At 44.3% G+C, this 25,659-nt stretch overlaps 1 protein-coding gene across 1 annotated transcript in view; it reads left to right on the top strand.

Annotated features, from left to right (window-relative positions):
• Positions 1-25,659, top strand: part of ASNS (asparagine synthetase (glutamine-hydrolyzing)) — a 241,834-nt gene that overhangs the window by 165,530 nt on the left and 50,645 nt on the right. The window contains exon 11 of the mRNA XM_086941926.1: positions 8,085-8,240. Within this exon, the coding sequence (XP_086798052.1) occupies positions 8,085-8,240 (156 nt within the window). The remainder of the gene's footprint in view (positions 1-8,084; positions 8,241-25,659) is intronic.

The raw sequence follows: 25,659 nt of genomic DNA on the forward strand, positions 1-25,659 counted from the left end.
AATGGCCTCTAACTGGAGCCAAAGGTGAGATCATTAAAGTTGAACCATCCTCACCACTGCCACCCACCCTATCAGTTCTTTTGCACTGGCGAAAGCGCTCACCAATTAGGTCAAATCAATAGATAGATGTGCACCTCAGTTCTTCAGACCACTCTTAACTATAGTTCTGAATAAAAACTGTCTATGACCTCTTAAACTGCTCAATAAGAAACCCACCCGTTTCAAAATAAAACTCATCACATTGGATGGGCGTTCATTCCATCATGTCCAGATAGATGTACGATACTTTCATAATGTCCATTACTAAGCAGATATATAGGTCATCAAAACTAGCCTGTAGGAACACATCAAAAACCTCTATCTTGGCGGCCCATGGCATTAAGGTCAAGCTCCAAATATCTCTATCTCAAACAGAGTACAAGATACAGAATAACCCACCACTTCACAGACACACTCACTGCCCTGGGGAAAGCGCACTCCTGGACAACAGCAAGTATGCTCACCCTCTCCAAATTTAGGGAAAATAACACAGGTGGATCATTTCTTAGGTTTAGCTCTACAGTTTGAAACATCATCCCTACCCTGCTCAAGCCCTTATTCATCACAGGTAAAAACATTCCCTTCTACTCAGGGAACCACTTAAGTTCACATATTTTCCCACCAAACATGCAACTCTTTTCCACTTACTCCAGTAATTCAAAAGGATGTATCAGACGTACAGTAATTTCTTCTACCTATATGAGTACATATATTATGTACTCATATAGGTAGAAGAAATTACTGTAGAGGCAATGTGCAATGTGCAAAGTATTTATACAGCACACAAACATTAATAAACATTAATACAGTAAAAACACAAAAAAGAAAACCCCTTCACCAATTTAGAAAAATAAAGTACATTTTAATTAGTGTTTTGACACCACAACAACAAACATCCAGTCTGTAGAACCAGAGTTATGAATTTGTAAAATTTAGTAATAAGTAGCACCTAAAAAATCAAACCTACCGCCTACCACGGACATCTACTCAGATGAGACTGGGTAAAAGATGAAAAATAGGGCAACCGCGATAGAACACGGTTCGTATACAAGAAGTAGATTGGTCCCAGTCAGTGTTTACCTTCAGACTTAGGAGAAAGTTTGGGAAAATGTTTCTGAGAAGGTAAAGTTCAGTAGGGCAAGGCTGGCAGGCGGTGGTGAGGAGCGAGTGTCATTGGCAGGGAGCCTTGGGTTGAAGCCATGGTGAAGATGTCTTCATTTAGACTTAGTCTTTCTTTTTGAAGTCGAAAATCTCCAGCGGAACGAGGCAGAAGGCTGTAGCTAAAGATAGTTCCAGGGGTTTGAATACCACCTTTGGTGACTGGCGATGCACCTCGAGCGGATAGGCAAGCAGGTTAGTTCCAGTTTCCCCCTGGATCTCAGTGCAGTTTTTGGACAAAAAGTTTGTAATTCCTCAGTTATGGGTTTTGGCCATCTGGGCACCTCTAGCACCAGAAACAAGGGTCCAGGATTGGTGGGTCACCACTTGGGAGTGCAGGAGTCACTCGAGCTGAGTTCAGGTGTTGGTTTAAGATGGTTAGAGTCTTTTGTGGCTATGTGAATCTGAATAGAAGACCAACAAACTAGCCCTTTTAGTTACTCTGCTAGTCCTGGGTTCAGGTGAAGATGCAGGGCTCAACAGCAGGGCTCGCCTTTGAGGGCTCAAGGCAGTCTCAGGGCAGCACAGCAGTCCTTCCAGAACAGCAAAGCAGTCTTTCAGAGTGCCCAGCAGGTCACTGCTGCAGGCGGTCTTCTGAGAGTCCTTCTGCAGGGCCAGGAATGAACTGAAAAGTGGGTCGGAGGGTCCTATGTTTATACCTGGTACCTTTCCTCTGGGAGGTGGAAAAAGCTTCTAGAAAGTTTCCTTTAAGTGCATCTGCCATGGCTCCAAACTGGCTGCTGTGACAATGTGGAGGTGATACGTCTTTTGTGTGAAGACATGGTGCAGCCGATTCAGTTGCAAGTGTGGCTGAGCTCATCTGTGCCCCATACTGCCAGTAGGTTCAAAAAGTACTTTATTCAGTTAAAAAGACAATAACCATAAAAGCAACAAGTTAAAATTCCATTTACAGTGAATAATAAAGCAGTTTTTGTCTGAGGAGAAGGAGACACAGTTTTTTCCCTAAAAGAACAATTACAATTCATCCATACAGATTGATTTTCGTAGTTTAAAAACATAGTAAAAAAATTCTGATAGTGATGCAACAATAACAAGCATTTGCAATGCAATAGGTCTCGCATTAGGAAAGTTTGAGCTATTGGTATTGTAAACGGCAAAGTAAATGGCAAAGTTTTTATTTATGTGTTGTTTTTGAAAATAGCGAAATTAATAGCTTTGTCATTTACAATGCCAATAGTTATAGCTTTCGCAAATGTGATACCTATAGCATTTGTAATGCAATATGTACTCCTCTGTAAATCTATTATCTTATCACATCCTTCGGATGAGAATTCCAGGGCGAGACCTAAAAAAGCATCAGGTGAAAGAACAACACGCTGTGCCACACAATATGCAAATCAATCAATGCATCAGTCAGGAAAATAATTTCAGGTATTTGAAGTTGTACATCTGAGAAGGTCAACATTCAAATCCAAGAAAACAGGCCGTGACCAATATAAATGCATGCACCGAGGAATAAAAGACTCCCACAAATCTAATGTGGCATGTGCCGACGCACGCTTTTAAAAGTAAAGCAATTTGCAAGCAAGTAGTATTTTGGAGGGCGAAAATGCAAGACGAAACGCCTTTTAATATAAGGAAATGTTCCATCTTGCTTCCAAAATTTTGCAACGTCTCCCTCTTGACCTTTTACGCATACAAATAAATGTCATAATTTACATATTTTTGCTCTTACATTTGCTCGTGGAATCCCGTACATACCAGCATGCGCAATGTACCTTATGAAAGAGCAGAATGCCATCACTCACTGTTAGTTTAGTCAATGGCTGAAGTGGCTGACCCCACTGCTCCATGATGTATGCATGTTGTATGATGTAATGGGTGAAATAATAATGTGAATGACACAATACCAGTCCACTGGGTGAAGAGGGCTGATAGCAGCTCCAAATATATTATACATATAATTTTGCTAATATCTATACCTCTTGACTAATGCCAGATCTAAATGAATCATTTTTCAGCATGCAAGATTCTACATAATATGTCCAAGGCAAGACACTTAAAATCACATGGGTAAGGCAAGGCAAACTGTTTAACATCAAGGGGGATGTTTCTAACAAGTATCAAAAGCTGCGTAGTAAATAAAAACAACAACATTTCACACCTTCAGTATTTTCATGAGCGAAAAATCGTCTGTAGCCAACTGCTGGGTAAAATATACAAAAAAATAAATCAGTGACTCCGGTTCCTGTGGTTGTATACAGAATTATCACCAAGTAACGGCTGCAGTGAGCAACCTTTGCATTTGCACGCCGTTCTCTCGGCGCAGAGAAATCATTGAGACATCGGGAGTACATTTAATAGCCAGAATCATCCTCTGTTGCTTTTCACAAATTCTGCGCGCATCAGGATCTCAGGCACGATAATTGTATCGCCAAGGAATGAATTATGCTTGCATACAAAACCGATAACGCTCGCACAGCGGCATCGAACCAGTGCATATGAAGGTAGTTGGAGTAAAATTAGTAATCGGTGTGTGGCTGGAGTGAAAAAGTGCTGAAAAAGGCAGAGGAATACAATAATGGCCTAGGTGCGTTTTTTACAGACCGATGTTGTCAAAATTCTCATTTCTAGCTAAGTCTAGCTTTTGCCGCCATCACCCATATTGCTTGACTAGATTTGTAATCGCACCTTCGGAGATGCAGCCTTAAGACCTGGTGGAACCCACCTACCTGGAATGTACAGGGTCTAAAGATTTCATTGAATGCAATTGACATGGTTTGCAGCCCATCAAGCCCTTGTTTTCCGTGGCCTGACGCGACTCTTTCCTCCTTCAACAGAAAGCAACCAGCCAATCACCTGGCTCATATAAGTAAAGGAAGACTAGTCCAAGATGACTGCCGTTTTCAAACACTACGTTAGATCTATTCGAGATTAGTGGGAAAGACTTTAAACAGAAATATTTGGCAAGAAACTGGATTGCGACTGCTGCTTGTTCTGCAAAATTGTCATTTTCAATCATGTAATACATTCTACAACTGATAATAAATGTGTTTTATCCCAGTGAGGTGACAAACCTCACAGAAATGAATTCCTCTACCCTGGCCACAATTTTACATTTCAAAGCTATATCACAATATCAATTTTAAAGAAGGTGTAAATTCATATGTTAAGCAATGCTTCTTTTTTCACAAAAAATATATTTTCACATCCTTCTCAGAGTTGAGACTAGAGTACCTAATGCTGCCCAAGTACGCAAACAAAGAAAACAAGTTCATGTTGTAGGGTGCCGCAGCGCTGCCCGCGGCGACCCGGAAGCTCTTAGCCGGCCGGCCAATCCAGTCGCGGCCGACCGGAAGTCCCGCCTCCCGAGGTCCGCGAGCTGCCGGCGCATGGAGCGCCCTGCCGGTCCGAGGTAGCCCGGGTCCCCAGGAGGGGGCCGGGGAGAAGGAGGAGTGTGGCGCCTGTTGCGGGGCTCCTCGGACCTGAGGGAGCCCCGATTGAGAAGACGAGACGAGACGCGCCGCGCCGTGAGGAGCGGAGCGCGAGAGGAGCCCGCCAGAAGAGCGCAGTCGGTGAGTGGGGCCCAGGGCTGAAGTGAAGTGCGTGCGTGCCTGTGTGTATGCCTGGGAGGGGTGGGGGAAGGTGGGGGAGGGGGGGGAGTGTGTGCGCGCGTGTGTGCGTGTGTGCGCTAGGGAATGTGTGTGCGCATGCGTGATTGAGAGAGAATGCGAGGTAGGGGATAGTGTGCCTGTATGTGTGTCGTATGCCTGCGTGTGCATGCGCGCGCCTGTGTGTGTGTGTGTGTGTGTGCGTGCATGCAGAGGGGTGGGGGCTGTCTGTGTCTGTGTGTGAGCAAGGGATTTGCTTCGCGCATGCGCAGCTACCAGACGCTCGCTCCCGAGGTGAAATCCGACCTCGTCAAAGCGCGCGTCTGGTAGCTGTCCACTCTCCTAAATATCGGCAACATAAGTTGTCGAGCTGATGCATTCATGCTTCGCATGAATGCCACATCAGCTCGACCTAAAAACAGTGTCCATTCTTTCTAATTCAAGAAAAGCTAGGCGACATCTCTTTAAATTCATCTCTTTGAGGATGGGAACAATAAATTTCCTACGAGGCAGAATGTAAAATTTACAGAAAAGTAATACATGAATATCGGATTGCAGAGACAATTCATCACATGGGCACCTACACAATTCATTCGACCAGGAGTTCATTTCTGGGAAGGTCAGTAACCTAAAAACAATATTAAGTCTAAAACGTGTAAGAAGAAATCTATCATAATTAGACATAGGAAGGCTTAGGTATGGCTGTAATTTATCTCCGGTTAATATCATCTGATGTAAGCAAACCATCTTTTTCTTTGTTTCCTCTAACAATCTCTTTTCCCTGAGGTGTTCCATACACAGTTTTTTCAACAATTTTCTGAATATGTTGGCCATTGTAGGTGGGTCCTCATAGTATTGTAAACAGTCAATTTCTGTCAAAAAGGTTTTAACATAATTTAACCACTTAAGACCATTAACATTTTCACGTTTTAACACATCCTGGAGTATGTCACGATTTACTACACACTCATTTACAGTCCATACCCTATGCCATAGGAGAATGGGCTGGGTTCTAATTATATCTGAGATATACGGCTGCCCCAGCTCCGCATGACAGATAAGGGTCGCAATACTTTCAGGTATGGACAAAATATATTTGTTTTCAACTAGTTGAATTGATTTTATGTTGGCATACCTCCAGAGTCCCGATCCATACAATGCCACCGATAAACACGTTGCATTATAAATAGTTAAAATTTCCCTTATCGGTTTCTTTCCCAGTTTTTTTATAAAACTCTTTAAGGCCATCGTTGTCTTTGAGAACAAAAAAGTTCTTGCCTTTACCGCAGTTGTCCAGGAACCGGTCTCATGAAACAGGATGCCTAGATAAGGAAAGGTGGACGTATTTTCTAGGGAAGCGTTATTTATGAACATCGTTTTCATTTGCTTCTTTGTTCATGTTCCACAGTTCATGGAAAAGGTGTTGCTACAGTTGATTTTTAAATCCAAACTGAGCATGAATTTATTGAACGATGTTATCAGGTTTTGCAGGGCCATGGGGGTACGAGCCATTAAAACAGCGTCGTCTGCATACAAGAGTGCAGGGATAGATCTTTTACCAACCATGGGCATGTCCCTGCACTCTTGTAGGAGACGAGGCTCCAGGCCATTTATATAGATCAGGAATAAAAAGGGCGCCAGGACGCACCCCTGGCGTACTCCACGCCCTATCCCAAACGATCTACTGCATGCAGCCTTCATGGAGAAAATGCCCTCCCCATAGATGCCTGTGCGATCCGTGTCCCAGTCAATCGCAATGCTGCCATTGCAGCATTGTGATTGGCTTATGGGAGGAGAGGTGCCTGCTTCCTGGGACTCAGAGCAGAGAGAGAAGGAAACGCGACGCAGGACTGGAGGCAAGAGTACGTTTTATTTATGTATTTTATTGAATGAACACCCCCCTTTCCCGTATGACCCCTGCCGCCCCCCACCCACGGGTCATGCCAACCAAGAATGCTTAGCTGTTTGGTGCCTGGACCCTGTCTCTGGTCACATGAATAGGTGTATTTGGCAGTTGGACTTTGTGTATTCCTCCCTGACAGCCAAACACAATTGGTGCTTTGGTGTGACTGAGTGGACCATCACTGGCAGGACTTCAGACACCACTACTTCAGTACACTTCTGTACTAGTGGATACTCTGCCAATAAGAAGGACTGCTGTGCTGCTGAAAGGACTGCAACTCTACTGCCCTGAAGGAATTGCTGCCCTGCTGTGCTGGGTTGCTGCCCTCTTGCCTGGATGAAAACAATGGGTTATGCAACTCTTGAACCCAGAGTAACTCTAAGGGCTAGTTGGCTGGCCTGATCTGAAGCTACAGGGACATAACAGGCTTCCAACAACTTTGCACTTGCACCTGGACTCTGCCTTCTGTGAGTCTACCCTACCACCCTAGTCATGGACCCTTGAAAGTGGCATCTAAGGTACTTGCCTGTGGAACCGATGCATCTCCAAGCAAAACCAACACACCTCCTCTGCTGAGCGAAGCATCCCCGAGTAGAATCGGTGCATCAATGCTGCTGCAATGATAAGGTCCATCGCAAATGCCTGCATCGCATCCAAGGTTCTCAAAAACAAAGATTTGTCCTGATGGTGCAGTGTCTCCACAGCCCAGGCTCAACAACAACACCTGACTCTGCATCAAAGGTCTTCGGAATGGTTGCATTGCCCGTTGCTTGGCACATCCCCGACACAGGACTTCTCATTGCAAGTGGCATTGATGGGATCCCTAACGACAATGCAACAGAGGTGCACATTAGAGCCTCGCCTCAGCTTGGAGCCTACACTCCATCGAGGTCATACTGAACCTGTGACTTTTTCCCGGTCCAGCGTGACCACATATATCCAACTGTCGCTTTTTGCTTTTTGGAACTATTTCCACCAAATTGATTAAAATTTAATATTGCTGATTCTACTAATATGAATTTTGTCATTTGGTCTTGTTTTATTTATTAAAAATCTCTCTACTTTTTCTAAGACTGTTGCAGGCTTCTTGAGTGGTGTGTTTTCACTGTTTCACTGTTTAAAGTGTTGCACAAATACCTTACACATTGCCTCTTAGTTACGCCTGACTGTTTATGCCAGGCTACCATGGGGGTGAGCACAGGTAAATTTGAGGTTTGCTTGTGCCTTATCCCGACATGGATTGTGATTGCTGCTTGACCAGGACTTACACCCCAGTCAACCACCACACAATTCTTACAGTGTGTGTATGTGTGGCTCACTACAAACCACATTTTTGGCCAGAGATGTATTCTGTTATATATAATAAATGGAAGTCTTTAAGATTAATTTCCTTTCTTTGTGCTCTCTATTAGAATGGAATAGAAAAGTATCTTCTGAGGGAATCTTTCCAGGACTCCAATCTAATCCCAAAAGAGATACTATGGAGGCCCAAAGAAGCATTTAGTGATGGCCTAGCATCTGTCAAAAGGTCTTGGTACAGCATGATCCAGGAGCACATCGAGCATCAGGTATCGCACTATGTGTATTTTTCAGATATTTGTGTTGTGTGAGTGTGAAATCGATGGTATCAACAGTTTAGATATTTTCTAGCAAAACAACAGACAAGTTGATGTTTGTGCATAAAATGACTGATAATGTTGTCAATAATTATGTCCTGTGTACTGATGAATCCTTGATCAACCGGTAATCTGTATTACCCTGATTAACCCCTTCGCTGCTCATGACGAGCACAGCTCGTCATGAGGCACGGTTGAGCTGTGCTTATGATGAGCTGAGCTCGTCATGAACAATGGGAATCCTGGATCTGCAGCACAGGAGGGGAAAACCATCAGCAGCGATGGTGTTAAGAGTCCTCATCATACCAGTCCTAACCACTGTGGAGTCCCACCTCCCCGAAAGCCCATACACACTCTTTAATACACTTTATTTTATATTGACCAAAAGAATCTTCTATCTCTATTATCAAAATACCATATCAATAGTTCCTCCCGCCAACCCTTCTCCTGTCATGGAGGTGCAATGACTAAAGGTAGGGGGGTAAATGAACTGGTAAAAGGAGGACTCCTAATCAGGGTACTGAAGATTGCCAGTGACTAAATGATTAATTCCTCCCTCATGGAGTCCTCCTCATCCCAGTTCTAACCAAGAAGAATTTCACAAGAAAAATTTGCATCGCCATTGAAATGTGTATTACTTCATAGGTGAAGGCAGTACAGCATAGCCAAAATGATCATGCATAGAATCAGACAAATTAAGGTTATAATGTTTAGCGAAAGTCTGAAATGAAGACCATGTAGCTTCTCTGCAGATCTATATTAATGGAACACCCACTGCCTCTGCCCAAGAAGTTAGATTGACCTCGTTCAACAATCTTGAATAGCACTTGGCAGAGAAACCATTCATTCATAATTATTCCTGTGTTATATCCTGCCAAATCCATCTGTTATATGTAGCTTTTATAATCCCCCCTACCCTTAGTTACAGATCCTTGAGCCATGAACAGGAAACTAAAATATCGAAAAAGCTTTGTAAGATCTAAATAAATCTACAATATTCTTTTGATATCCAAAGATAATTAAACATTAGATGCTAAATCGTCCTGTAATACTGGTAACACTACCTCTTTGGACAAATAAAAAGATGTAGAAACTTTAGGTACAAGTTTGAGGTCCTATCTCAAAAACACTTAATCTGGAAAAAAATGAAGTTAAGGATGTGAGATGGTCAGAGCTCCTAAAATCCCCCAATCTCCATGCTGATGTAATAGTCAACAGAAAAAGGTTTTTTACCGATAACCGGGCAAGCCTTGCATGCTCCATAGGCTCAAATGGAACCTTCTGGAAACCCTTAAGGACATTTGAAAGACCCCATCCTGGCAAAAAGGAATGCGCAGATGGCTGTAATATAAAAAGTAAAAATTGATCCACATCACTAAGGGAGAGATCTGTGACAAATCCCCAGAAAACCCCTAATTGCTACCCAGATAAAATGTAATGTGGGAGGCCTAAGACCTTTTTGGAAACCATCCTGAGGGACTTGCAGCTGACTCGCCTTGTGCTTGATACTGTCTCTTGAAATAAGAGTGGTCCGAACCCTTGTCTCAGGTACTTCTTTGAAGACTGTCTGATAACCATCTTGAATTATTGGGAGGTCCCAAGAGTATGTGATCATTTGAGAACTCTGACTATATAGTCATTTTTGTTGGACAGCGGCCTGATTTTGCCCAGAAGCTTGTCAGCTTTTATTATTGAAAGCAGCACCCCGACCTATGGCCCGACCGCGAAAAGGCCTTTTATCCTGTCGTTTAAGTGCAGACTTTTTCTGAAAGAAAGATTTCCTATTTGGAAAATCTTTAAAAGGTCCTAAAATCTTTCTTTCTCCTGTTGCCTTCTGCACCATCTTGTCTAGTTCTGGGCCAAATAGTTTCTTTTCATTTCAGCACTTTGGTGAGGTTCCTACTGTTGTTCTACAGGGTCTATCTTCAGCACCTCACTCTAATGATCCCACATATGTTAGACACGTGCAACTTGCAAGTATGTTTTTCAGAGACACTGACCTAATATTCTAATGTTTTTGTTACCTTTTTATTCTTTTTTCAACGATCTGGTTGTCTGTTCTGACATTTAAATTACATATATGTAAAAAGATTGTTTGTGTTGAGACCTTATTGTAGAGGTGCCAACGAAGCAATCTTGATGTTGTGAAACTTGTGTTGGCCACTTTGCTATTTGGTGAAATAATATATTTTGCCAAATAAATAACCCTTACAGAATTGACTGTTTCATCTGTTAGACTTTAAACCTGTCGGTCTTTGTTTATTATATTTATATGTGTATTGATGTAGCATTCATTTTTAAAGGTAATAAGCACAGAAGCACTGCACTTGCACAGGGGGATGAGTGTATTTTTGAGGTTTGAACTGTTCCTTTATGTCATTTGTCATTGGGCATCTAATAGATTTCCCTTTTCTCACCAACTTATGATGCAGTCATTTTTTGTATCTTATTTAACAATACTGATTCACCTTAGCCTACCACTGGGCCAAAATGTACTTTTAACCAGGCTAGGAAATTGTTGCAGGCAGCTTAACAAAGACAATATTTTGTAGCTCTATGAACATTAGTTATTACTTTGCCTCACTATTCCTTTTCATGATTAACATTTTCTCATCTTTGCCAGAGGGCGTAGGTCACTTGTAGTTTACAATGGTGCCATTTGGCCATTGCGCACTAGGATTTGGGTCGCATATAGGGGCCTTTTGCTTTTTGTGGTCTACTACTTTTAGACAGGTAGCTGCAGTCTTGTGGTGATGGTTGAGGTCTATGATCAGTAGAGGATTTTGCAGTTTGTGATGGGTGTGCCATTATTTCTTCGATTGAAACAAGTTAAGTGGTGGCCTTTTGGTCATACCCCTGTCGCCTGTAATGTGAAATATAATAGCAGCTCTCTTTGTGTTGGGGGTTGATGTTGATTGCGTTTCTAAGGTGCAAAGTGGCGCTATGTGTTGCTTGCTTTGCATCTCAGGGTGGACTTCTGGAATCACATGTCTCATGCAATTCCTTCTGTAGTTTCTGTATCCCTTTTCTCTTAGCCTACTACAGTGTCTCCAGTGCAGTTGTTTCTTCATACCAGGTGCGGCGTCTTTGCTATGGCGGAGGAGCGTCGCCTCACTGCTTTTAAGCAGTGAGAAACATAAAATGACAATGACCTAGAGTTATTGGCATTTTATGCTTCCTGACCTACTATTTTGCGGCGGGCAGGTGGGCGAGGCTGCTATGCTCCTCAAGCAGGGCTGGGGAGGAGTGGTTTGCCCACTCCTAAGTGCTCAAAGACTGTTTCGTCGGCCCTCTTGGGCCACCCAAACCAGTCATGCGCACGTCTCTGTTCTCCATACAGGCTGTAAGGCAGCCTGCATGGAGAGCACGCCTGCCCCTCCAGCTCACCTAACGTCACTTAGACCAATCACAGTGCTGCAATTGTAGAGTTGTCATTGGCTTAAGGGAGGGAGCCTGGCTGCCTGCTTCCTGTCAGAGGCAGGAGAGCAGGAGTGGAGAAGACACGGGACCCTGCCTTGAGGTAGGTTTTTTTAAATGTATTTAATTAATTCTGATCCCCGTACTCCCACCCCCCCTGTGTCACCCGCGGCCCCCTCAAGGGCCCGCTCCGCCACCATGCCGGCCGCGACTGCTTCACACAAAAGTCCTTATGTGACTTGGAGAATGAACCCTCCTGTTCCCCTTATTTACCTTGTTCTAAGTTGGGGCATGGCCATGGCTAGACATGCATGAGAGACCTCTCCTCCATAATCGCTTCCTGTTTGGGCCCACTAATCTGTGTATTTATGTCTCAAGCATTCCTTTTTGGTGGAACCTAGGGAGCGTGCATGCTTGGCCTCTTCACATGCTGTAGCCCCTCGCATGCCATTTGTTCCTGTGTGCGACTTTCAAAATCCCTTTCCTATCTGTGGCTAATGGTTCACATTTGTCCCTCCTTTCTGTGGCTGGTTGTTGACCCTGGTGACTGGACCAGTTACATGTATTTTTGCTTTTTTGTCTATTTCTGTTGGTTTCCCTGCACTCCTTTCAAGGTCGAGCTCCGATCGACCTTTTATATCTCTTCTGTGGGGCTTGGCCAACCCACCAATTGCCATTGGTCACTATCTGTGGCATTCAGAAATGGTGGCTTCTTATTATTGTATTTCTGTAAAAGTCCCTCCTTTGTGTGTTCAGCTCTCTTTCCGGCAATTTCACTCGGAGAGCATTGTGGTCGGCCATCACACAGTTCGGCGTGTGATTGCCTCTCTTTCCTCCACCCATCTGGCTATTGCAGGTCAGGCGCTGTTTCTTTTAAATTATTTGCAGCCTCTACACCAACGTGTTTTTATGGAGTGCTGCAGAGCACTTGAGTCATTGCACCCCGCCAACTCCTCCTTGTTTTTTTCTGGCATGTTGCCACAGGCAGCCTGGGGACCCCTTCTGCTCCAGTCTGCCCAGAGACACCGCTGGTTTTTATGCTCAGACCAGTGTTCAGCCTGTCTCCTACAGCCGAAACAGGCCTACTCCAGTCTGATCATGCTCCACGCAGGGCTCGTGGGACGAGTCCAGCTTGTTTACTGGAGCCAAAACAAACCTACTTCAGTCTGATCGAGCTCAACACAGGCCTCGTGGGACGGGTCCAGCCTGCCTCCTGCAGATGAAGCAGGTCTACTCCGGTCTGACCCTGCTCCATGCAGGCCTTGTGGGACTTTACTCTAGGCTGTCTTGTCTGCGTCACCTGGTCCTTGGCTTGTTGGCTGCAGCGGCAATCGCGGTGACAAACCGGGAGCCTGACATCCAGTACAGGTGAGGCTGAGTTGTAGGCCCACATAGATCTAAGGGCGGTATCAGGGGCATTTTGGTAGCTTCCAACTACAAGGCAACAATTGCTAAGGGTGCAGAGCTGTGGCATGATTCAAAATAACCCCCTTTCCTACTCCCTGCAGAATGCGAAGACGGGGCACTGAGTTTCCCATATCTCAATTATTCATTAACCTGTCTGTTTCCAGTTTTATACAGCCCGTACTCAGGTAGGTTTGCTTTAGCGCACTTCAAGGACTTTTCTGCGCTGCGTATGGGCCCCTTCGTGTGAATCTCCACCTTTGCCTCTGTGCTGGGAGTTGCTTGATGAAGTATTTGGCAAACACACCCACACGAATTGGGAGCTTCAGAGACTCTCCCGTTCCCTATATATAATACACACAGAACATCGTTCCTATCGCTAGCGCCTAGAGAGTAGCTTCTTAGTATGCAACGGATTGCAGTTTTTGGTGTGGTATGATATAGACTCTTGCATCGTGCAAAGCAATAAGTGCCCTTGCCAGTTTTTTTCGCTCACAAAGGAAGCACTAATTGTCAGTCACGGCCTGCTCGCTACAGCGTTAAAACTTGTGTTTTCCTTAGGTATGTTATCTAGTTCGACAATGGCAATCAGTGTGGTCTAGTACTCCAACTGTACACTGCGATTGTGGATGGATCTGCGTGTTTGGTTGTAAGTCTGAGTTTGTTGGGTGTGATACTAATGGCCTGGCGAGTGCCTAACTTATGCGTGTTGATGAGCGTGCCCAAGCTCTGTATTGACATTACATAACTGGCAAGTACAGTAGGCCAAACATGCCTTTTATTATGCTTATTTCCCAGCTGTTCAGAAACGTATTGTTCATTAAACCACAGTGGCTCTCTGCCAATATGTTTTATCAGCATAAAGAACCGCGCGGAAGGTGTATTAGAACATTTTCTTTCCCATGCTTCTATGATATGATTCAGTTGGCAGTGATTGTCTCATGATGTATAATGTAAATGCTGCCTAGAATCGTAATTAGTGCCTTAGAAATGTTTGCTTTTATGCAGGCTGCACTCGCTATAACAAACCAATAAAACTCAGAAGATAATTTTTTTTAATAACATACCACACTAAATTACTCTTAAGCCCGTGTGTGCATTTGTGTCTCTTGTACTAGGAACTTAAGATGCTGTTTCTCTGCTGTTGCTTATTGTCAGGCATTCTGTTGGCTGGGGCCCCGTGCTCTGGTATTTGCTTTTGAAGTCAAATAAAGCCTGTCCTACTGTGAGAAATAACCTCCTCGCCCTTTATTGTTCAGCGTTAGTAGTTGGCTGTTTTTCCATATGTGTTACATGGACACAACTTAGTAGAAGCTGCAGGAGGATTTCTACAAGTGGTGCCCTGAGTTCCGGAGGAAGGGTTTTATTTAAAATATCCTGACTCGGTACACAGCCTGTAGTATTTCTCGGTCTGGCGTTGGACGTAGGACATTTACAATTCCAAGTGGCACATTTTCCATAATGTTTATAGGGTTTTACGCACCCTAGTTCCAGCACGTGAAGTTAATGAATTTCATTTCAAATGCCTTAACAGGTTACATGTCTCTTGCTCGGTGCTTACTGCTTGAAACCATCCTACCCGCTCCTCCATGATTCCACAGGGTTTTGAAGTGCCTAACCTTTCCCTCCTAACCCTAGACTCTATAGCGTTTTTAAGCCTAGAGCATGATGCTTTAGTGTTCCAGTGCATTGTGTTGTAGTGTGGTTCCAGAGACAGCAACTCTCCATGCCATTCTCTCAGAGTGCCATAGCATGTGTCCAAAGACTACTGGTCACAGCAGGCAATGGTAGCACACCCTGTCTCAAGAGGTTTCCTTCACTCCCAGGCAGGCACAGAAGACCACAGTGTTGCAGCATATATCCTAAACACAAAGTGCAGCATACCATGGGACTTGACGTTATAGCACCTTGCCATGTCTCTAGAAACCTCAGTCGCCCCAGTCAACCATACAGGTTTATATTCATAGCATGTGCGCCCTGCATAGGATTAATTTATTTGTATATATATGTTTTTACAGAGGATACTGCTCCCTCTGTGGTGCTTACGAGGAACGCTGCTGCTCCTCATGCCCCGACCAGAGGTCATCCCCTCCCCTGGTATTGAACCATTCGCAAAAAGCAATTGTCAGATCTAGTAAGTCCCAAAGGCGAGATCTATTGGCTTTGCCAATGCTTGCTCTTTTTGCTTTAGTTTGTTTTTTGGTAGACATGGGGAGAACCAACACAATGACTGAACCCAATTTCCCAAGTCCAAAGTCGGCAGCTCTACATGCTAAGCCACTTCCCCTCTCCAAAAATTGCTGGTTTTCTTTCTAAATGCCTCCTTCAGATATCGGCCTGTTTCGTTTTGTATTTATCCTCTGACTCGTGTTACCATGACTCCTGGTGTGTGCAGTTTTTTTTTCCATGTACTTTACTCACACTGAAGAGAAAGAAGCCTTTAGTCTTGTTTTTTAAAATCGCCCACTTTCCGCTTCTAAAAATGTTGTCATGTATGCATGGAACGCGCCACATCTCTCACATGCATTGTCTAAACTCCACTCCTCATTCTTATAGCATGCTTCGCACAATTTCGACATCCTCTTGAACCTGACATCTTTGGCTTGGTTTCCCCTGTCTTTTTGCCTCTACCTCATGTATTTTTGACGCTGTGCTGGATTTCGTTTTTGCTGGTTTAGATGCTTTGGGCACTTTGCCACTGCTGATTATTGTTAAAATGCAAGTGCTCCCTGAGGAAATCGTTATTGTAATTGGTTATCCATGATTGGCATTTTTGTATTACCAGGAAGTCCTTAGTAAAGTGCACTGGGTGTGCCAGGGCAGGTGATTCAAATGCTACTAGTGGGCCTGCAGCACTGATTGTGCCACCCACATGAGTAGCCCTAAAATGGTGTCTTAGGCCTGCCACCGCAGTGCCTGTGGGCAGGTGCTGACTGCCATGCTGACATGCTGCCCTGGCCAGTGTCCACACTGGTCAGGCCTAACCCTTCCCTTTCTGTACATATTGGACACCCCTATAGAAGTCCCTAGGTACCCCCCTTGGCAGGGTGCAGTGTATATGAAAGGTAGAGCATGTACTGGTGTGGGTGACATGCTCTGGTAGTGAATTACAGCCATTTTAGTTTTTCACGATTAAGAGGGCTATCTTGCCCATAGGCTATAATGGGGATTGCTGAGTGTAATGTTTACCTGCATATCTTACCATAGGAGCAAGATAGAAACTTAAAGTATGGTATCCCTGAACTCAGAATTTAATAACACATCTTTTAGGAAGGATGGTTTTTAAATCCTGTGTTTGAGAACAGCACTTTTAGAAAGTGGTTGTTCTCTTGTCACCCCTTTCTGTGTGCCTTGGACTGTTTGTGAATTGTCTGTCTGGTTTGTGAGGTTCAGGGGCTGGGGAGCCCCCAGGAGGGTGGATGAGTCAGCCCTAGGCTGAATGACTGCATCTGCATCTTGAGTGGTGGGAGGGGATAGCACCTGGGACTGAATAAGGCTGTGCCTGCCTTCCACTACGCTGGCTCCACCTCCTGCTGGGCGGCTGACAACCCTGCCCCTCTCTCTGAAAGGAGAGAAGACAGAAAAACAAAGTGCTCAAGAACTGACCTGAACTGGTTCTGACCAAGCCAAGGCCTCTCTGTCTCTAGAGAACAAAGGAAAGACTGGTATAAGAAGGGCTACCCAGACTACAGAAAATTAGATCATCCTGGAATCAAGAAGGAACCTCTGCCAAGGAGAAAGCTGGAAGACTGAAGAGGAAGGACTGTCCTGCTGTGTGTTTGTGGGATGACCTGCAGTTGCTTTGCTGCCAAGGAGAGGGGAAGGACTTTTTTGGTGCTTAGTCCCCTTGCTTGAAGAGATCTCCAAGGGCCTGAAAGAGCTGGCCTCCTGTTTAGAAGTCCCAGTAACAAATGGACTTAATCCCCAGCTTCCCCCTAAACTCTGCTGAGAGAGTTCTGCCCTTCCTAAAGTGCTGAATCCGACTGATGGGCCTCTGGACGTTGTGGCCTGCTGCTTGGGAAGCTGGACAAGAAACTAAGACAATCTGCAAATGTTCATGCATCGCTGGCTTGCGGAGCGCATCCCCGACAGTGCAAGTAAATTCCCGCTGCCTCGAATATCAAGATCGTGGCAGCGCCTGTTGCCGCTGCAAGAGCCGACGCATCCTTCGCTTGCGGAACAAATCGGCCCGGTGCGGGAAGATTCCTATCTCTGCGAGTATCGTCGCAGAGCCTGTCCTCGCTGGGTGAGATCGCCGCACCGCTTGCTTGCGGACCGCATCACATCGCTGCGAACATCGTCCCAGAGCCATCGCATCAAGGGGCCGCTAGAGAAGATTGGCGCTGCGCATTTCCGCCGCACCTGAGATCGTCGCTGTCCCGAAGATCGTCGCATCGTGCCTTTGCGAGACGCTTCCTACGGAACCTGGGTACCCGAATCCATACAAGGTATCGCATCCCTCCTCATACAGACCGGATTCGTCGCAACATGCCGGCTGCTTCCAGCGGGGCTGTCGCATCGCCTCCCCAGGGTCTCAGGAGTGAAGCATCGCTTGTTTTTCAACAATGCAGCTTCCACTTGGAACTTTTGTCGCATCTAAATGTACTTTTGGCTAAACGTGACGCAACTTTGGATTATTTTAACACAAACCCTAGAACTCTTTGAAAATCATATTCTTGAACTGTATATGTTGGATTTTTGTCGTTTTGGTCTTGTGTAGTTTAGATAAAGATACTTTATTTTTCTAAACTGGTGTGGAGCCTATTTGTGGTGGTTTCACTGTGTTACTGTGAGTGTTGGTACAAACACTTTACACATTGCCTTTGATAAGCCTGTCTGCTCGTGCCAAGCTACCAAGGGGGTGAGCAGGGGTTATCTAAAGAGTGTATCCCCCTTACCCTTGGGAGTGAGATGGGATGATGGCCTTTCTTTCTTAGCTCATAATAAACAGGTAACATCGGGTCCTTAAACAAACTTAGAAATCTTCGAAAGTTTCTGGATTTGCTGCCAGCAGATTGCCGTAAAGTAGTAGTCCATGCTACTGTATCTTCAAGATTGGACTACGTAAACGGCCTATACCTTGGTCTGCTGAAGTATGCAATCCACCGGCTACAGATGGTGCAGAATGCAGCTGCGAGACTGATCAAACATATCCCGTTTAAGCATCATATCTCTCCGCATCTACGCAATTTTCACTGGCTTCCAGTGGTAAGCAGGATCGAATTTAAGGCTTTGACCCTGGCTTACAGGGCACTCCAGGGCAAGTGCCCTAACTATTTTAAATTAAGACTCCCCAAGTATCAGCAAGCGCGGTCCCCACGCTCAATCACGCTCAACTTGCTCTCTGTCCCCAGATTTGCGAAGGTTCGTCTTGTGGGGGAGCTTTCTTGGCTAGAACAGCCAAGCTATGGAAGGCCCTACCACTTGCCATTCGCAATGCCAATTCAGAGCCCTGCTTTAGGAAACAGTTAAAGACGTGGCTTTTTAATCAGTAATCTCATCTACTGCTGCTTTCTTTTCTGAATCACTTAGTTCACTTTTGCTGTTCACTAAGTGCCTGGACACCTTCTTGTGAGGTAGCTGTTCGCGCTATACAAAACTCAGTATTATTACCCTGACTAGAAGCAAGGGTCCCTATTTGGACATTGGTACCTACCTCTGCCAACTAGAGACCAAGATCTAACAGCTATAAACTACAATCGCAATTAAAATGTTTGAGCAGCCCGCATTGGTGATTTCACATATTTTCCACTGTTTTTAGGTCAAGCCTAGCATTGCATCGCATGCGCTGCCCTCTCAGCGAGGCATGCTGTAGTAGGGTATGTTGTAGAAGTTGTGTGGAAGCCCCACCCATATTTTTCATTAGCTGGTGTCATTGTCTATGGTAAATGCTGGCTTCCGATTGATAATGAGGCTTCTTAGTCCCTCCTTGTAACTGCCCTGTCTCCTTTTGTGACTGCCCATCTGGACTGGTTCTCTTACTTGCGGTATTACCCTTTCTCCTTCATTAGTCTGTAGGCACTTTATTTTTTTCATCCAGCTTTGGCAATGACGACAGCTTGTTTATTTTTGTGTTGTGCTTTCACCTTACAGTAGCTGCCGCCCCACCCAGCGAGTGCTGGGTGTGGTGGCAGCTGTTGTTAAAGTGAAAGCGCAATGCAAATCTAAACATGTGGCTGCCTTTGCGCAAAGGCGGCAGCTTGTTTAGTCCTATTGCTGTGTTTAATTTCAAAGGAGGACTGTGGGCTTTTCGGTCTTACAAAGTTTCAACAATTTAGTTTCATGAAGTTTATATGCTATAGCAAGTTGCTTCTAACCGACTTGGGTTTGGGGAGACGGGCTCTGCTGTCAGGGCATTGTTTCCCACAGATCAAAGGCACAAGTGAAAAGGATTGCTCATCTCTCGTTTACCCTTGCTTGATCGTTTCTTGCACTGAAATCACGCCTTGCTTAAAAAACCAGCAGTTTTGCATGTACGCAGTTGTGTTACTTTCAAGCGCACCCTTTATCTGACTTTCACCCTGTGGCTGTGCATTTTTGAAATAATGGGAAATTTTCATAAGCGTTTCTGCTAATCCTATTGATTCGTATGACACATGTCACAATGATCTCTTTTCTGTAAAGTTCTTTCTGCATAATTATGATTCATGATTTTTTAAAATTTTGAAATGAACTAAATCACAGTAAAGCATGTACTTTGCCCTGCAAACATTTGCAACGTTGTAGGCATCATGGATATTAGACATTGTTGATGTTACATTTGTGGGATTGTGTATTAAACAAGCACTTCTGCTGACCAAGAGCCATGAGCAGTGTTCTGGAGAAATGAAATTAACTTTATTATTATTGTGATAATATATCGTACTTGAAATGCACAAGCACCTAAAACGTCTTTCCTCAACAAGTGAACGGAGGATGCAACACCTGGCAGTACAGAACTCTAACATAACAGAATAAGAATTCGGCTGTATTACTTTAATGTTCAGAAGTTGTGCTGCCACAAAAAAACAAGCATTTGCAATGAAATAGGTCTCGCATTTCCGCAAGTTTGAGCTATTGGCATTGTAAATGACATTGCCTTTTATTTATGTTTTAAAAACCAAAACAAAAATAATAGGCATTGCCATTTACAATGCCAATAGCTTAAACTCACAGTAATACGAGACCTATTGCATTGCAAATGTTGTTATTTTAATACCCCGCAGCTCACAGCTGTTCCATGTCTATTTGTGTGCGCGCGCATTACTCTGGCCAATCAAACTTTCGAAGTTCTCATGCAGCGGCGCATCACCAGCAGTGCCCCCTGCTTATGTTCACACGTTCATACATAAACACTCGCCGCCCTACATTCACTGTACACCCGCAAGGCTTCATCCTACTCTTACAGAAGGGCAAACATGGGGATGCCCGTCACCACATGATCTCCTCTCTCCTGCTATCAGGGCTTTAAGTGGGCCTGTGTCTCACCAGTTGTCGGGCTCTGTGTTGTGCCCTGGCACAGGCAGTCAGTTTTTTTCCAGACCGCAAGGACAGTGGGCACATCGAGCCGCGCTTGCTCACACTGCTTACTTCCCAATAGTGGAGAAGTTACAACATGACGTCATGCCAGGTGAGCGTTGTAGGAAAAGGGAAATTTTCTCTCTGGATTTCCCTTCTCTTTTTTAAACTCAGGAGCGGCAACATTGTTGTGGTGTCACCAGGGCTTTAAGGGGAAGTTTTTTCAATATGATATACAGACCATAGTTGCTGCTTATTTACCTTATGCAACTAACAACCATTGACAAATCCATGACTTTTCGTAGGTGTTATGTTACTTGTTGTATTATATATGTGGGTGCAATGACAGAAACAGCAAAATACAATTCGGGATGCACACTATGCTGAGCACAGATTTTAAGCTTACGTGTTTTCAAGCCACGCCCTTAATTACGTTGCTAAAGCCCCTTTGAGAGACCCCCCTGTTTTTTCATCCTATTTAAAACCCTGCCTGCCACTATTCTTATGTATTTCAGCATTTTAAGAGAGTATGGTCTGCTTCCTGTGGTTTCCCCCACTTTTTGCTGTGTTGCACTGGTTTTTCGACTTTAGTATGGCTGTGGCCCTGCTAATCAGGCCCACAGCCTAGCTGTACTCTCTCTAAATTGATACCATGTACTTTAGGTACATACCAGATTGGTTACTGGGTCACCCTTGTGAGCCCCTGTATTTGTTACCTTAGGTACCCAGGGCATAAGTGCACCCTAGGCCTACCAGGGGCTGCAGCATGTATTATGCCACCCATGGTTAACCTTCCAAACTGACACCACCGGCTGTACTTACAGCCTTGGTAAGGTGGTGTAATCACCCCTTACTTAGATAAAGTATATCTATATCTACCTTATATATAGACACATAGTAACCTATAAGTCACTCCTATGGCAGGCCTTGACAATCCTGGAGGCAGATTGCTTGGTTTTGTGTGAGAGGGTGCCTAGCATGAGCTGAGCCCCTCTGCAGCTTTCGGAACCATCTCCTTATAGTTGTTCTATGATATAGCCATACCATATACTCTTAAGTGCATTATGATCCTTGCGGTTAATCCTAACTTTGGTTTGGCTTTATCAAAACATGTTGTGTAAGGTGTCAAACAGTTTGGATTGCTACCCACCCGCCAGTTCTGGCGGCGGGGGTAGCATTCCACCCTTCTAGAGGGAGAAGACATGTAGTTACTGTTAAACCCGGTTAAAGTTAAACAGAGCCCAAGCATCACAAAATGGATGCCGCTGCCACATACACGAGTCTGCCCTCCTGCTGCTGGACGAAACTCCGGCAGGGGAGGCCTGGACAATAGGTTTCCTGTCCAGGGAGGTGCTAGCACCTCCCCAGACAGACTTTCGTGTAATGGGGCAGGGTGGGTTGCATTCAGTGAATGCTTTTCAGACACTGCCTGGGGCACACAAGGTGCTCCATGCATTTCCCAGTTCAACACGGTTGGTGGGGCACTCAGCCCCAGCTCTGGCGCGAAACTGGACAAAGTGGAAGGGGTGTAACCACCCCCTCCCCAGGTCCACCCATAGGAGGGACCTTAGAGTTAGTCTAACTCCTAAACTTGCTATAAGTATAGAACCCCGTTCCTTGGATTTTAGATTACCCTGTACAAAACTACGACACATAATTCCTCAACCTTCGACATTCCATTTCGACTGAAAGATGGAAAAATCTCCCTTGTGGTCAAGGAATGACCACCCCGTAGAAACAGGCACCAACTGCATCTTTGCCGGTCCGCATTTTCGAGGCCCCCGCACGATCCCGAAGAATCTGCGACACAGGACACAGACTTCCAGACATCTCTGACGCTGACCTGCGCTCCCAGAAAAGCTGAGACCTGTGGCGGTAACAAGAGACGTGGGACCGGAACTCCTGGACATCCTGCTTTTTTGCTACTGCACCTACTTCCAGAGGAATCCCAAAGTTGTGCATTGGGGTATTTGAAGCCCCTGCCCGAGCACCTTTTGCACTGAAGCTCAGAGGACCACACTCCACGAGTGTCCCGTGGTCCCGCTTTGTGCATTTCAGCTCGACGTGTCTTCGCGGTTCCTAGTCCGTTGGCTAGTGAGTTGCTTTATAACTCTCAGGTGGTTCTCATACCACTATTTTAGTATATGGTTTGTGAGGCCCCTAGGGCATAACCTATACTGAGCAACTTATCGTATGCTAATTAAGTTCCTTGTATTGTACTTTTACCTCTGACCTCATAAAGAGTACAGAGGGGTTGTGTTTAGAATAAATACATATATATTTGATATATACCTTGTGTGGTGTGCTTTCATTTGAACATTCAAGAGATTATAATTGGTAAAACAACTTGCTTAACTCGTCTCCAAGTCTTAGCCTGAAGGCTGCTCTCCACAGCTACCTATAGGAATGCTTTCTATAAGGTTGACTTTATAACCTACCATCAATAAGGGTCGTTTGGACTGGTGCAAGGTGCCCACTAGAATAGTGGACATCATATACCAGGCCAACTTCTCACAACCATTGCCATTCTTTCTTGCCTCTACACACATTGCCCCAGGTACTGCATTCGCATATGGGCCTTTTATATATGTAAAAGATTTGTTTTTTTTTCCTCCATCACTTCACTGTGCAGAAATGTCCTTGTTGATCTGTGCATCAAAGACCCAGAGGATCCCTCACTGACCTCAGTGACTGCCATTTTGGTGGGCAGCCACCAGCGCCTAAAGTATTTCAGCTTCGACGCCCGCCCGCCACGTAATCTCCCTACCCCGTTCGAAGACAAAGATAAAATATCAAATGATTCACATGCTGTTTTACAGCTTCTTTGTTTTCCCTAAAGGGTTGTTCTAGTGTTACTAAATAGGTGTTACAAGTAACCTTCTTGTCCCGGTTCTACCAGCCATTCAAAAAAACATGATTTGCCACCTCCTGGTCTTTCTCCCAATATTATTGGCTTTCCTGCAAATATTTATTTGCTTTAGAATGTACGTGTGCCTATCTATGTAATAACTAACTGACTGTCCGAAACTTACCAGCCTTGTCTGTTATAAACCCACTCAGATTAAGGTTCATCGGGAGTTCTAAATTACTTGTCTGCAGAAAGTCAAAATAACTACATAGGTTTGGTACTCTGTTTACCGTTCCGGTATGTCCTATTGACTTTTAGCACATGTTTAATTAATTTTCCATAAACCATAAAGTACAGCCTATATATATATATTTTTTTAAAGGTGCTGTAATGACCTTTGCTAATATGCACTACACAAATATTTTAACATTTTTCCCTAATATGCATTTAACAAATAACCTACTGTATCCCAACCCTGCCAGCCATTCCAAAAACACTCTTTCACACCAAACACCTCCTGTTGTGCAGTTGCTTCATAAATAAAACGTGTTCAGGCAACACAGACATTCACTATTGTCACAGAAGGGCAAGCATGGGGCTGCCCCTCCCCACGAGACAACCTTTCTACTGCCGCATGTCCGCATTAGGTCATAATTAATAATATAGCTTTGCTAAAATAATAGTTTTAAACATCAAGACCTGAAGTTATCTGGCAAGTGCTGATTTGTATTTCATGCAATACAATAACCCTTTCAAGTAATATATTATTTCATGTGATTTTTTTTAAAGTTCATTTATACCATTGATAAAACTTCAAACACTTTCTGACTGGGCCCATGAGCTGGCACTCTCTTCTACTTGGTTAGTAAACTGAAGGGCATATTCACAATACAACAGAGAAGTGTGGCGTTAAGCAAACATTGCTAACTGTTGTATTTCTATCTAGGACCCTAATTTGATATTCCCGATTCATGCCCTTATGTGGTTATAATTAATAATATCCTTATAAAGGCATAAGAATCATATCCATATTTAGTAATAGCCCATGCAGTCCAAAACACGCAAGGCTACTCCCATAGACTCTTAGAAAGCACAACGCGTTCTTTAAACAATCCAAGCCTCCAGCAGCCCGGGAAAACCCCCATCTCTTGTTTTGATTTGCACAAGAACTCCTAGAGTCCAGAAAGAACTGTTAGTTCTTAGTAACGTCTTATGTCCAACCTTACGTCAAACCCGGCACCTTTCAGGTATAAATATACCAACGTTGCCTTAAGCAAACACACAGTGGTTGGGAGCAGAGCGACGTTCTACTTGCCCGGGAGCTCAGCTGTTATGAGAGCGGACGGAAACCGCCCCTCCCCTTGATGCACTGAGAGATACGCTGTCTTTTTCTCCAGCCGAGAAAATCCAGCTCAAGTGTTCCCAAGTCACCCTCGCGGGTTGCTGGGAGATCGAGTCCTGAGAAGCGAGATACAAGACCTCCTTCATTCTATAACCAAGGTACGGAGCTGATTGAAACCTTAGAGAGAATTCTTGATTACGATACTTGGCAAAACTTAACTTAACTTAATACTCCAACTTACTTACTCCTTCCCACGTATTTGGCTTAGGTCAGGTACACTGGGGTAGGCGTATATTAGAAGCACCAGTTGAGTTCGTTAGTCAATGTTTTTATGTATGTATATATTTTATCCATTTTAAAGTATCATATGGCTAAGAAACCATATCAATGCTTTTACAGTATTATTTCATAATACTACTTTTACTGTATGCACTTTACTGTATGATAAGTATTGCAATTGTGGCAATTCATTTCTCTTGCATGAGAAAGAAGACTGCTCAATAAAATAACACCTTTTATTGAAACCGCCCGTCTCTCTATTTCTCTGCAATCTGGTGGAACTAAGCATGCACGACTGACTGAGTGAAATAGTTGTCTATTGTTTTCACACAACTCTGGAGATACACTTTTTATTCTGGGGGAGCAAAGTTGTCATGTTTATGCGGTTGTCAGAAACCAATCCCTTCTTGTCTAAATCAGGACGGTTAACCCTTTCCTGAACATTCAAGAAAGTTTCTAATGACCTCTGAGCTAGCTGGCAAAACTAATTAAGTCTAACATAGTCAGTAGAGACCTAGATGACCTCAGTCCTACGTCTACACTGCTGTTTATGTTATTCCAATGGGCAGAGCCTATTGGGAATA

The sequence above is a fragment of the Lissotriton vulgaris genome, chromosome 10 (genome assembly GCF_964263255.1).
Source record: "Lissotriton vulgaris chromosome 10, aLisVul1.2, whole genome shotgun sequence".
NCBI lineage: Eukaryota > Metazoa > Chordata > Amphibia > Caudata > Salamandridae > Lissotriton > Lissotriton vulgaris.